The sequence below is a fragment of the Lepidochelys kempii genome, chromosome 8, assembly GCF_965140285.1.
Source record: "Lepidochelys kempii isolate rLepKem1 chromosome 8, rLepKem1.hap1, whole genome shotgun sequence".
Classification (NCBI taxonomy): Eukaryota; Metazoa; Chordata; order Testudines; family Cheloniidae; genus Lepidochelys; species Lepidochelys kempii.
The window spans coordinates 48,639,624-48,652,873 of record NC_136387.1 but is presented as its reverse complement, the minus strand read 5'-3'; the positions used below and the strand labels follow the sequence as shown (position 1 = coordinate 48,652,873).

Here is a 13,250-nt window from a genome sequence, read left to right as displayed (position 1 = left end):
ACCTTCGCTATGATGCTAGAGGAGTGACGGACGCTCGAGCTCCCACCTAGTGCCCCCCTGGCTGAAAGAGCCCCCTCTAGGGAACCATGAAGCATTGCTAGATTCACTACACAGAGGTTTTAAGCCAGGAACCAGAACGGTCTGTGTCTTTGTAGGCTCCTGTGGTTCAGCCTGGGTCTCTCCCCTGCCCCTCAGCACCCTTACCTGGAGTGTTTTCCCCAGGAATTGAAATGGGGTGGGTTTTTTTTGGAATAGTTAGGGCGGGGAGGGGGTGAGGGCCGACGAGGGTTGAGACCGTGAAGGCAAAGGTGGGCTGTATGGCACCACAGTAAAAACTGAAAAATGTCCCATGACCATTTTTATTAGATTTAGCTTATGTTTTAAAATCATCACAAAAATTAAAGTGGGCTACTCAAGCCTACTATGAAGCACTACATCTACAGCCTTCTTGGTTTCTTGTTGTAATTTTGTACTCTTTGGTGTCATCTTGTGTGCCCGTTACTTCCAGTCCTTCATGATATGCTCATGATCAGGCAGAAGCCGACTTCTTTCAGAACACAAAATTCTATTCAATGAGGAAAAAGAATGCTCCACTGTAGCTGTTGTGACTGGGAGCAGCAAGAGATGAATTCCTACTCCTTTCATCCCAGGAAACGTAGCACAAAGATTGGGACGAACCACTAGTGATGATAAAGAAGTTGAAGTTAATCTTCATTTGTTCGTCCTATGTTATTCCACTCTGCGTTCAAAATTCTCTATTCTGTCCTGATCACATAGCAGCCCTACTGCTGGTAGTGCCTCACTCCACTCAACTGTAGGTATTTTATAAGACAGGCATCTGTAAAAGCTACATGGAGGTTGAATAGAATCCAGAAATCGCTAGTGTAGATTTGTAAGAATCAAGTCTGTGTACTTTTTCAGCTGGTTTAACAAGCACTTCTTTTCCTCTTCACTTAAGGAGTCAATTCAAGTACCTTCATTAGTCAGCTTCTGGACTGAAGTCTTTGCTTCTTCCAGTACATTTTCAATGGATATCTCTGATTGATCCAAGGATAGCTTCTATTGCTGGACAAAGATCTACTACTGTTGTAGCAGATGCCTGGATGACATTATTTAATGACCCAAGTGGTTTCAAAAGTAGATTTACAAGAGAGAATGGCGATAGTCTTCTCTGAACTTAGTAACAAAAATAGTCTACCAGCCTCACTACTTAGATCTGTCCTATCTTGGTGGATACTTTCCAAAGCCAGTAATAACGGTTGCAATAATTTTAAGACAACAGCCAAGAATCGCTCATAACAATGCCAGTAGGTTTTCCCAGGTTGGACTAATTTGAACTTCAAATTTGCAGTGTACCTATTTGTTTCCAAGATGTTCAGTCCTTTTGGACTCTCTTTTTTCAAGCAAGAGTATCTTTTGAAGATTCTGCAGTTTCTAGATTCTGCGCTAGCTGGAGTAGATGGTCTCTGCAACGTATATAAGAGAGATTAGGGTTACACTTTTCTCTGAGCAAAACTTGTACTCCACTACGTCTTCCAGAGAAGCTTGTAACACCATCAAATGCACAAGCAGCCATCTGTTTGGGGTTCAATTTACAAGCATTTAACTCTTCTAAGATGTCACAGATGGCAGGTTATATCTCTTCAATAACCTGAACATCTAAAATGCATCTACTGATCTACCATGGACATTGCATTGGTGCATTCATCAGCAACATATGCACATATTTTGAATATGGTGAGAAAGTTCTTCACTTCTTCAAACTGCTGAGTCTTTCACTATTGCACTGCACACTTCTAGAGAGTCAGCTGAGTTTTTCAGAAAGACAGCAAGCATTTGCCAGTCTTCTTTGAAACTAGTGTCTGAAACAGTGTCAGGATTCACAAGTGACAATGCACTCAACATTGGCCTCCAGTTTGTAGTGTGTGGTATCTCTTGCTTAAATAGAAAATACCATGCAACAGCCATGTTGGTTCACATGAACTGAGTTGTGTCTCCAGCATTCTTAACAGCCTCATTAAGTTCTTCTAAAACTAGCTTTGACAGTGACTGGTTTATAAGGCTTTCTGCATGTCGATGCAGTCCACAGGCATGGTGTTTTGCAGCCTTTTCAATAGGTTGTCAATATTGGCTTAGGTGATCAGTCTGGCAAATCAAGCCCCTCCGCTTTTACTATATAAATCCATGATATGCCCACATCTTGAATACTGTGTACAGTTCTGGTCACCCCATCTCAAAAAAAGATATATTGAAATTGGAAAAGGTACAGAGAAGGGCAATAAAAATTATTAGGGGTATGGAACAGATTCCATATGAGGAGAAAGTAAGACAACTGGAACTTTTCAGCTTGGAAGAGCTACAGCTAAGAGGGGTATGATAGAGGCTTATAAAATCTTGACTGCTGTAGAGAAAATGGATAAGGAAGTTTTATTACCCCTTTACTTAACACAAGAACCAGGGGTCACCTAATGAAATTAATATGCTGCAAGTTTAAAACAACCAAAAGGAAGTATTTCTTCACACAACGCAGAGTCCCCCATGGAACTTTTTGCCAGGGATGTTATGAAGGCCAAAATTATAACAGGGTTTAAAAAAGAACTAGGTAAGTACATGGAGGTTAGGTCCTCCAATGACTATTAGCCAGGATGGACAGGGATGCAACACTATGCTCTGAATGTCTCGACCCTAGTCTCTGTTCGCCAGAAGCTGGGAGTGGATGACAGGGGACGGATCACTCGATGATTCCCTGTTCTGTTCATTCCCTCTGAAGCACCTGGAATAATCACTGTCAGAAGACAGGATACTAGGATAGATGGACCATTGGTCTGACCCAATATGGCCATTCTTACATAAAAATAATCATAAAAAAGTTTATGACAGAAACTCCCCTAGTTAATGACCTCTTGAGATAGCGATGATGTGATATGACGACTTTGGCAAATTATGTATTTTAAAAATCTTGGCCTACTAGGAAACATTTATATACGTTTTCCAGTCACAAATCTAGCATTCTGGAGCCAAGTCACTAAAACATAGTCCAGTGCTCTGGCTGCTGCTGTTTGTCGTGCCACCGTTCACTCTACTGCTCCGTCCCCAATGGCCCTGCACTGTCACCTTCTGCTGCCACTGTGACCTCTGCGAATCGGTCTCTCGAGGTTCCACCCAGCTCTCAGTGATTTCCGCTCTCAGTGGGGGAGCCTCGCTGCTAGTGCAGGCTGGGTTGTCTCTTCCACAGAAATGCTGTCCCACAGCAGGCCTAAGCACTTAGACTGATCATCACAGATTTCAGCTCTAGTGGTCAGTAATGAAGCCTAATCATCTCTCTCTCTCTCAAGAGGAGGCAGGTCAAATAGTGCCTGTGACTCTTAGGCAGAGCCCACAACCAAGCAAAAACACCTGTGCCCCACCCTCTCTCTCTTCCCTAGGATGTGGCATTCAAACCCCCTGCTTAGCAAGTGCAGTTCAGTTGAGAGTGACGAGTGCTTAATTTGTAATGAAAGAGGTGCTGGGGTTCAAGCAAGTTTGTTACATTCACAACTGATGTGACAAGCCCCGAGGTCTCAGGGCTATAAACTGCCAAGCCTAGAGGTGCTGGGGCTCAGCCCTGCAAGCCCGAGCACAAAATAAGCACTGAGGGAGACCCCCTCATTCAGTCAGGCTAAGTACAGTTCTGCTGTCCTTTCCTCCTACAATGTGGATAACATTTCATGACCCCCACATTTAATACTTAAAAACAACAAGGAGCCGGTGGGTAAAAAAACCACTTCTTCAGATGCATCTGAAGAAGTGGTTTTTTTTACCCATGAAAGCTTATGCCCAAATAAATCTGTTAGTCTTTAAGGTGCCACCGGACTCCTTGTTGTTTTTGTGGATACAGACTAACACGGCTATCCCCTGATATTTAATACTTAAGTGACTTGTAACCCACCACCAGCCCAAATTGATCACTTGGGCAGCACAGCTCTGTCTGCTGGATACCCAGGCAGAGTAGGTGTGTTCATGTAAATGCAGTCTGGTCCTGAAGCCTTTCCACCCTCCACTGGCTCATTGCTAGCTGTCAGGGGAGAGCTCATTCAGACCTTGCTTATAAATAATAATTTGAAATTGTTAGGTGGGCTAATATAGCTGAAACAAATGTGCCGACATTGTCATAAATAACAGCTGTCTGAAGAAGCTAGTCTTTGTTCATATTTTTCAAACCCATTATGCTTTCTCAGGTACAAGTATTCTCATATACTGTATATGCTTTTTAAAGTGTGTATTGTTTCATTTTCGATTCAAATTTCCAACCAACAACTAAATTGGCAACACTGCATGTAACTGGGGGAGTGGGGTAGGTGTAGGGCCCTAGGGAAATCTCTGCCTGGAGAAGAAGGCCAGGGTAGGAGAGTTTGACTTCTTCCACATGGTGAGGTTAAAGTGTATTAAAATACAGGCCAGATATACAAAGAGCCAACCCACATAGCCCACGGAGCCAGGACAAAACACAGGGACTTAATTTTTAGTTACTAAAGCATCATGCAGTGAGCAGTATTACATAGGTTCCCGGGCCAGCAGGTTACCGGGGTCATCTGGTCTGGACTCCTGCATAACACAGGCCATAGGACTTTGAGTTAGGAACTATACTTTTAGGGCTACTGCGATTGCACAAGCTGCAGTGGTGCATGCAAGTCAGGCACACAACTGGACCCCTAAACCCTGTGGGAAATCTGCTGTTTAAAGTGCCATTATTAGGCTATGGCTGCAGACCATTCTCCAAGTTGCTGAGCTGCTGGACTAGGACAGAGCTGCATGTGGAAGGTTCTCCCTGGCTGTAAACCAAAAAAACAAACAAACAAAGGGCTAATCTACACTGGCAACGCTAAAGTGCTGCCACGGCAGCGCTTTAATGTGTCTTGTGTGGTCATGGCACAGCACTCTTAAAACAAAAACAACACCTCCACGAGGGGCGTGGCTCCCAGCGCTGGAACACTGTCGACGCTGGTGCTTTACAGCGCTGAAACTTGCTGCACTCAGGGGGGTGTTTTTTCACACCGAGTGAGAAAGTTGCAGCGCTGTAAACTGCCAGTGTAGACAAGCCCAAAAGCTCTGATTCTGCAGAATCCCTCACAGCTGCTAATTAAATCCACCCTCCAGGCTGGGTGGTGGACACCCTGCTCTAGTGCGTCAGCCAGCTGTCAGTCCACAACCATGATTTTTCAGCACGAGAGTTTAGACAGAACAGCACCTGCAGATGGGGTTTTTGCTCCAGGGACATAGGGGCAGGCTCTCCCCTACAGAGCAGAAAACAGGGAGAGACAGTGCAGGCCCAAGCCTGGACCACCCACCTGGCAATCACCTTAACAGAGGGGACAAGAAGCACCAGTATCCAGTTATTTCATCTTTATTTACAGGGAAGGGCAGAACAGTACATCAGTCTTGAAAGCCACCCCACTCAGGCAGAGCCTCCAGCCCCTGGAAACCTCTCCCCCTTGGTAGGGCTCCAGCCACTTATCACTTAAGGGCTGGCCTCTGGCCCTCCTGGGGCAACCCAGGCATCACTGGGTCTCAGGAGTAGGGAGATTGCCATGCCTCAGGAGCTGGTTGGGGGGTTTCTGGACAGGGTGGTGGGGAGAAGGGCTTCCGCATCCCACCATAGGAGAGGGAATGGTTTTGCCCCTGGCAGTGCTGACTTGGGGCATTTATTCCCTTCTTTATCCCCTTGGGGTCTCAGAGAGCCTATCACACACTGCTACTTCTCTCATCCCTGTTCAGTTGGAAGGGAGGGAAGAGCCAGCAGAAGGTGAATAAGCAACTCTTTTCTCTAAGAAGCCAGACCTCTAGGTTATTCCTTATTAGTTAGCCCAAGAACAGGACCAGGCAGTAGCCTCGCAGGACTCCAGATGGCCACAGAGGGGCAAGAATAAGCCTGAGGTTTGAAGGCTCACCCCAAAGCACAGGAGCCTGGTACCGAACACAGCTCATAAAGCAGACAGTGAGCCCCCTGGGAATCCACCCAGTCCCACGCAGGGAGCTGCTTAGGGAAAAGGAGAGCAAAGCACCAGCAGGCTTGAGGGCAGAGGCCACAGCAAAGAGCTCAATGGGACATGAGAAGGTTAGCACTGGGGGATTCCTCAGTTCTTAAGAGATCCTTTCTAGTGCTGCTCCTTCCCCATGAAGAACCATCCCTCCCCCCCATGGGGGCTCTTGGGGTTCCCTATCACTGTAGTGATAGCCCCTCAAGCACAGCTGTGCTTGACAGCTGCAGCACTGGGCAGTGGCACTAAATTGATGAAGTCCCATAGTCTGTACCACATCATGGCACAGTCGCTCACAGCCAGCATGGCCACCTGCCCCTGGGAATGAACTGTCATGGCTTTGGTCTCTGCAGAGCTCTGGGAAAAGAGCAAGTGCTTCAGGATACTGTCTCCCAAGGCAATACTGGCAGGCTGGGGCCTGAACACAGGCACATGTGGGTTTAGCACCTTCTAGAGGAGCAGAGAACTTGCTCCAGGTCCAATCCAGCTCAGATCCTTAACCAAGCCAATTCTGAAGTAATTTGGGGGGCTAACACCCCAGCCTAGTCAGGATGGCCCCTCTAGACCTGCCCTCTACCATACTCCCAATAGCAGTGACTGCTCAGCCCTTTGCTTCTCTAGTAATGGGGATAGAGGGGGCACGTGACCAGGGGGCTCTGAGCAAACAGCAAGCCCAATGCTAATTCAAGGACCCTGAAAAAAGAGGTTGCTTTGCCCAGCACCAGCGGGGAGAAGATCCCGCCAGCTGGCAAAGAAAGCAGGTAGCAGGGAGAGCATGGAGACAGTCTGATCCTCTGGCCCAAATCCCAGCCAAGGCACTCAGTGGTTTGCCCTGGTAGCTTCAAGTAGAACTTGGGCATGGGGCCGGGCTTCTCTAGGGGCAGAGGTTCCAGTCTCAGAGGGGCTTGCTCTTGGGTGGCCCCAGAGTGCCAGCAGCACTAGGCTCTTCACAGGCCACGCCCCCCATCCCCCATGCCAACGCTGCAGTGCCCTGGCATAGCATTACGCTGCAGGGCTTTCTGGGAGGGGCTGCTCTGTAGCTTCTAACCCAACTGCCCTTTCTTCTCCCCACAGACCAGCTGGGGAGCAGCTTCAGAGATGCTGTAAGCAGAGCTTCAGCTCAAACCCCACTCACGGAGGAGCAAGGCCCCCTTCAGACAGCAAGCACGTTTCCCTCCCACCCCCAACCCCACACACTAAACGGGCACCGCCGAGCTTTCGCCTGGCGCTCTTGCTATTTCAGCAGCTGGCCAAGGGGTGGTGCTAGAGCACACTGACATCTATCATATTGTCCCACCCATGGCCCCAGGCCTCCCCCCTACCAAACTCCAGGCAGCTGGGGAGAGCCCCCAGTCACTTGTAGCCAGACAGGGGCGAGGTGCTCTTGCCACCCAGATGTGTGGGAAGAATCAGATGGGCCAGTGGCTGTTAATAGCCAAGCCCAGAATTTCACCCCTTCAAAATCCACCCCCTCCCCACCCCCCAGCCAGTTCTTTGTGGGATGAATCACTCCAGCCCCAAAACCACAGCCAGCAGGAAGTCAGCTGCGGTAGGGGCAGTGCTGAGTGACTCAGGCAGGAGCGCTGGGGAGCCTTGGCAAGGCAGGCAGCTAGCAGGGATAGGGGCGGGAAAGCAGAGTAGGAAAGGGCAGCAGAGGTTTCAGCCATTGTTCTCCCCTACGCCACCCCTCCCTGCCAACCAAACCCAGCACCCTCCTGCAGAACAGGGACAGCAGCTGTGTGGCCACACACAGCCATGCAGGCCAACAGCAAAAAATCACAGTATGCGCCACACCAAGCCTGCCACCCACGCGCCCCAGCCATGGGGTGGCTGCTTCTGGTTCCTAGGCCGCTTGGTCACCTAGTTTGAAGCCTTTGGTACAGTTTCCCCCTCCCACACTTACCAGTTCCCCAAACCAGCAGCACCCGTGTACTTCCCTCCCCGCTCCCTTGTCCCAGCTGCCCTCAGCAATACCAAGCCTGGCAAATACCTTATGGCAAGTAGTTTTACATTGTTTCTTTTTACACAAAAATAGAGCGATTCTGTATTGATAGCCAGTTCCATGCCGGAGTGGTTACTGAGCGAAGCCAGCGGTAGGCATCCCCAGCGGCATCTGGGATTATGGGTATCCAGATGCTCCTCTCTCATTTCCAAGATACAAAATTAAAGGCATGTGTCTCCATCTAGTTACTTAAATATCAGGAGGCTGGGGAGGAGGGGTGACTGGACACAGTATGGACAAATCAGCTGCAGCAGAGCTCAACCACCATCCACCCCCAACCTCACCCCAAGGCCTGGGGTCAGTGTGGCCGGCTACTTGACTCAGAAGGCTGCCTCTGGCATGGAGTGGTGTAGCCGTTCAGGCAGCTGTTGATCTGGCGTTTACTGTGTCCTCCATTCAGAATGTCCTGGATGTGCTGCACGATCAGGTTTATGGCCACTGGGTGTGTGGGAAACAGATGGGGTTAGATTGTACAGTATAAATAAGTCCCGAGCTACAGAAATGGGGCCACTCCCAGCTCCCTTTGCAATGCAGTGGGGCACATGCCCGGGAGTGCCAGGCTGTCAACACTGCAGGGAACAGTGATGCCAGCCAAGTCACTGAGTGATAGCTTCCCGCATGCAGGCGGCGCCTCATCCTCTCCCACAGCCAGAGAGGAGCCACCCATCAGTGGAGTGACACTGATCACAGCAGTGAGGAGCTAGCTCTTCCTCTCTAATGGGACTATCCGAACATATGTACTTTAGACCTACTAAAAGCCCCCTTCACCTTAACAGGTCTTCCACCAGAAGGGGTTCATGCTGCAGGATACAGAGGGGGCCCCATGCTACTCTGAGTTATTGCCAATTGTACTCTGGTTCACACGTTAAGCTGCAGCCTGCCAGCCCACCCATACAGCGACAGGGAGCATCTAGGAGTTTCCCATGGGAGAGCACCTCCTCCAACCACGTCTGCAGACTGTAACTGACCTTGAAAGCCAGATATGGGACTCATCACCTCGCTAGGAGCCACACTGGCTCCCATCTAACCACAGCCCCGCAGGAGCCATTCACGTCCACATGCCCAACAGCAGCCATGACCCCATTAGTCAGTTTTCCCACATGAAGCCTCCCCGTCCATTAAGGAGGAGCATCACCGCTCACCTTCATTATCTGCCCCCCTGGGGATGATCACATCAGCATATTTCTTGGTCTGTGAGAAGAGAGCGCAGTGTTACAGAGGAGACCAGAGCGTGTAACTGACCGAGTGCTGAAGTATTTTCATTCATTTATACCTCTGAAGATTTCATACCAGAGTCCAGCAGCGCCAACCCCCCCCCCCGCCCCCCCACCATGGGACGTTTAAAAACAAAAAAACAAAAAAAACCCAACAACAAAAAAACCACAAAACCACACTCTGGCTTCTTTTCATTTGCCCTCGTTTGAGCTTTAGGCTACGCTCTGAGCACGTTTTCATGCTTTTCTCCACAACGATGGAGGCTACAAAGTTTCATTAGTAAAAATTGTGATCAGGTGAGAATCTAGTGACTCCGGAAGCTGGTGCTTCAAGATAAACATCCCACCAAAGATCACCAGACTCACACTAAGGGTCACAGGAGTTGACGAGACTGAGTTGCACAGGGAGTTTGTGGGGAGAGGCTGCCAAATAGTTTGTTTGGATGGGATTTCAGTGTTGCTTACACCGCCCTTCTGGAAGGTTAACGATGCAGCATCCCACTGTTTGCTGGCTCACACCTTCCTCCCCCACAAGGCCAATGCCAGCTTCATCCCCACCTTGGCATTTAGCTTGGAGCACAGTGAAGCCACCCACACGGCACTGCTATTGGCCACTGTCAGGGTTCCCTCCCCACTCTGAACTCTAGGGTGGAGATGTGGGGACCTGCATGAAAGACCCCCTAAGCTTATCTCTACCAACTTAGGTTAAAGACTTCCCCAAGGCACAAATTCTTCCCTGTCCTTGGATGGTATTGCTGCCACCACCAAGTGAGTTAGACAAAGATTTAGGAAAAGGACCACTTAGAGTTCCTGTTTCTCCAAAATATCCTGCCCAAGCCCCTTCACCCCCCTTTCCTGGGGAGGCTTGAGAGTAAACAAGATAAGCACAGACAGACCCTTGGGTTTTTAGGGACACTAAAAACCCAATCAGATTCTTAAAAACAGAACTTTATAATAAAGAAAAAAAATAAAAGAAGCACCTCTGTAAAATCAGGATGGAAGGTCATTTTACAGGGTAGTACGATATAAAACACAGAGGATTCCCCTCTCGGCAAAACTTTAAAGTTACAAAAAACAGGAACAAACATTCCTCTTAGCATAGGGAAAATTCACAAGCTAAAAACAAAAGATACTCTAACGCATTTCCTTGCTATTACTTACTATTTCTGTAATTTTAGATGCATCATTCAGTAGGAGCTGGATTACTTGCTTGGTCTCTCTCTTTGTCTTGGAGAGACAACAAGGAGCACAAAACAAAAACCTTCCCCCCACAGATTTGAAAGCATCTTCTTCCCTTATTAGTCCTTTTGGTCAGGTGCCAACCAGGTTATCTGAGCTTCTTAACCCTTTACAAGTAAAGGAGGGACTTTATGCTACCCTCAGCTGTATGTTTATGACAGCCACAAAACCAGAGCACTGGGCCAAGCATTTAATTGTTGCCACTGCTGCAGAATCTGCCCTGCACAGCCAGACCCTGAGAGCTCCCAGAGGCGGTGGCCAGGCTGTGGGAATAGCCTCTCTCCACAAACTGCTACATTATTCATGGCTTTAGATAATGGCAGTTATGGGAGCCCATTACGGCCTAGCTCTGGCTCTTAGGGCTGGTCTACACTGGCACTTTACAGCGCTGCAACTTTCTCGCTCAGGGGTGTGAAAAAACACCCCCTTGAGTGCAGCAAGTTTCAGCGCTGGGAGCTACGCCCCTTGTGGAGGTGGTTTTAAAAAGAGCGCTGGGAGACCTGTCTCCCAGCGCTCTGCTGCGACTACACAAGCAACGTTAAAGCGCTGCCATGGCAGCGCTTTAGGACTAGTCTACACTGGCAACGCTAAGACAAGGTGGAGGAATGCAATATTGTTTATTGGACCAACTTCTGCTAGTGAGGGAGACAAGCTTTTGAGCCACACACAGTTCTTTCTTCAGGTCTGGGAAAGGTATTCTGAGCGTAACAGCTACATACAAGATCCAACAGATAATGTACACTAACTGCTTATGCTAAACAACCTGTTCGCTCTTCTGTTTAGTTGCGACACTCTCCCTACCTTTCCCACACCCGAAGAGCTCTTTGTGGCTCAAAAGTTGTGTCTCCTCAACAGAAGATGGTCCAATAAAAGACATTACCTTCCCAACCTTGTCTCTATGATCCTGGGACTGACATGACAACAAGAACATTGCATAGCTATGGATCTGTCAGATTCCAGTCATGGGAATTCCCTCCCAGCCCATCTGACCGGGAGCTAGTTAGGAGATCAGTACCAGGATCGCCAGCGCTTATACCAGGTTGTCTGTCCTGCACTGCATGCAAGTAGAATAGCTGCTCCTTGAGCCATGAGCTTGGAGCAGGGGGTGCAGATCAGACAGAGGCAGGAATCACTGGGGCAGGAGGAGAAGAGATGTTGCTGCCACCTCTGTTGGGCACTCCTCTCCCTGCAGGACCAGCAGCCGATTCTGGAAGCAAACAAGGGCAGCAGTAGCAATTTTGCTGGGGATCCATGGTCAGGAGAGGAGTGCGCCAAGGTGGCTAGAATACAGTTTCTTGCCTCCTTTCTGCAGCCGACTACCTACCCTTCCTGCCGGGCCTCTACACCCTCCCCCGATCCTATCAAGGAGGGAGCTAGACTTGGCTCCCATGACAGGTCTGCTCCACTCCACGTCTCCCAGAAGCCAGTGATGACTGTGGGACAGCAGATAGCCGGGAAGGAAGGTCCAACCCTGGACTGTCTCAGGGCGTCCTTAACCAGGCCTTGCATCCCAAAGGGATGCACTAATGCAGCTCTCTGCATGGAGCAAAGCAAGGCCCTGTCCCACCCTTTCCCTCCCTGGCTTGAGGAAAAGGAAGTGCAGTGCTGGGAACAGGAAACAAAAAACAGTTAAGGAGGAGGGTGGTTGAATGGTTAAGGCACTTGACTAAGTCAGGAGTTCTGGGTTCTATTCCCACCTCTGCCCTGACTGACTTGCGACCTTGGGCAAGTCACTCCACCTCAGTGTCTCACTTCCCCCATGTACAAGAAGGGGATAAAAATCCTTCCTGGTCCGTGGTGTTTAGATGTGCTCTGTGGGGCAGAGTCTGTCTCTTACTAGGCGCATGGCCAGTGCCTAGTGCAAGGGGGCCCTGATCTTTGTTCCAGGCCTCTAGATACTACCACACACAGACTGGCAATGTGGGCTCCTTGTGTTCACCTCCCAGCCCCTCCCACCCCCCACTCTCCCTCTGCCTTTCCTGGGAGCCAAAACCATCTCCACTGAAGTCACTTCACTTCTGATTCCAGGAATCCACAGCTGGCACCCAGCAAGCTCTTCATTGGCTTTGTAGCCAGCCAGAAGGGTGAACCCCAGGCCAAGACCTGCAGCACAGAGCTCAGTCTCCTGCACCTCCTTATGGGCCAACCAGAAGGCGTGAGCACTAGCTGTCTCCCAGCACACCCAGGACAGCCTGTTAGCCACTGGGGCTATGCACAAGCTTCACCCACAAGTAGGGACTTCCCCTGCTGCTGCTGTATCCAGCTGGAAATTCCAGCCACAGGGAAGTGACCATTGAGAGCAACAGACACCATGTCCTGCCATGCAGCCATCTGTGCCTGCAGGGAGAGGATGCACACTGTCCAGGCTGGTGCTGTCCTGAGCAAAGTGACATGGCTGCATGGTAGGGCGGGCCCCAGTGAGAAGAGAGAGCTCCCAGCCAGCTCGCGGGGTGGTTGTTTTTCTCACTCACTGGCAAGCAGAATTCCTCAAAGGCTGGTTTGACGAAGGTAATGTACTGAGACAAGATCTGCTCAAGGTCCCGGCCTCGCTCGCTGATGTCCCGTAACACTAGGAGAAAAACAAGGCAGTCAGGAGCCAATTGCATAGGTCAATGCATCCCCGCCCCCGTTTCCCAGACAGGCCCCTTTCCAAGCACAGACCTCTTCAGGCCACACCTCAGGCAGGCAGGCTTGATGGCTCGCAGTTTAATGCCATTTGGTTGCAAGAGCTCCCGATAGCAGGGGGCTGATATTACAGGCCTGAGCCAGACAACATGG

At 49.6% G+C, this 13,250-nt stretch overlaps 1 protein-coding gene across 3 annotated transcripts in view; it reads right to left on the bottom strand.

Moving 5' to 3' along the window:
• Positions 1 to 5,367: 5,367 nt before the first annotated feature.
• UCK2 (uridine-cytidine kinase 2) overlaps positions 5,368 to 13,250 on the bottom strand; it is a 40,479-nt gene continuing 32,596 nt past the window's right edge. For all 3 annotated transcript variants that reach the window (XM_073356388.2, XM_078854048.1, XM_073356386.2), the window contains 3 exons: positions 12,944 to 13,041; positions 9,162 to 9,210; positions 5,368 to 8,457 (listed from right to left, as the gene is read on the bottom strand). In XM_073356388.2, coding sequence (XP_073212489.1) covers positions 8,318 to 8,457; positions 9,162 to 9,210; positions 12,944 to 13,041 — 287 coding nt within the window. In that variant the 3' untranslated portion in view covers positions 5,368 to 8,317. The remainder of the gene's footprint in view (positions 8,458 to 9,161; positions 9,211 to 12,943; positions 13,042 to 13,250) is intronic.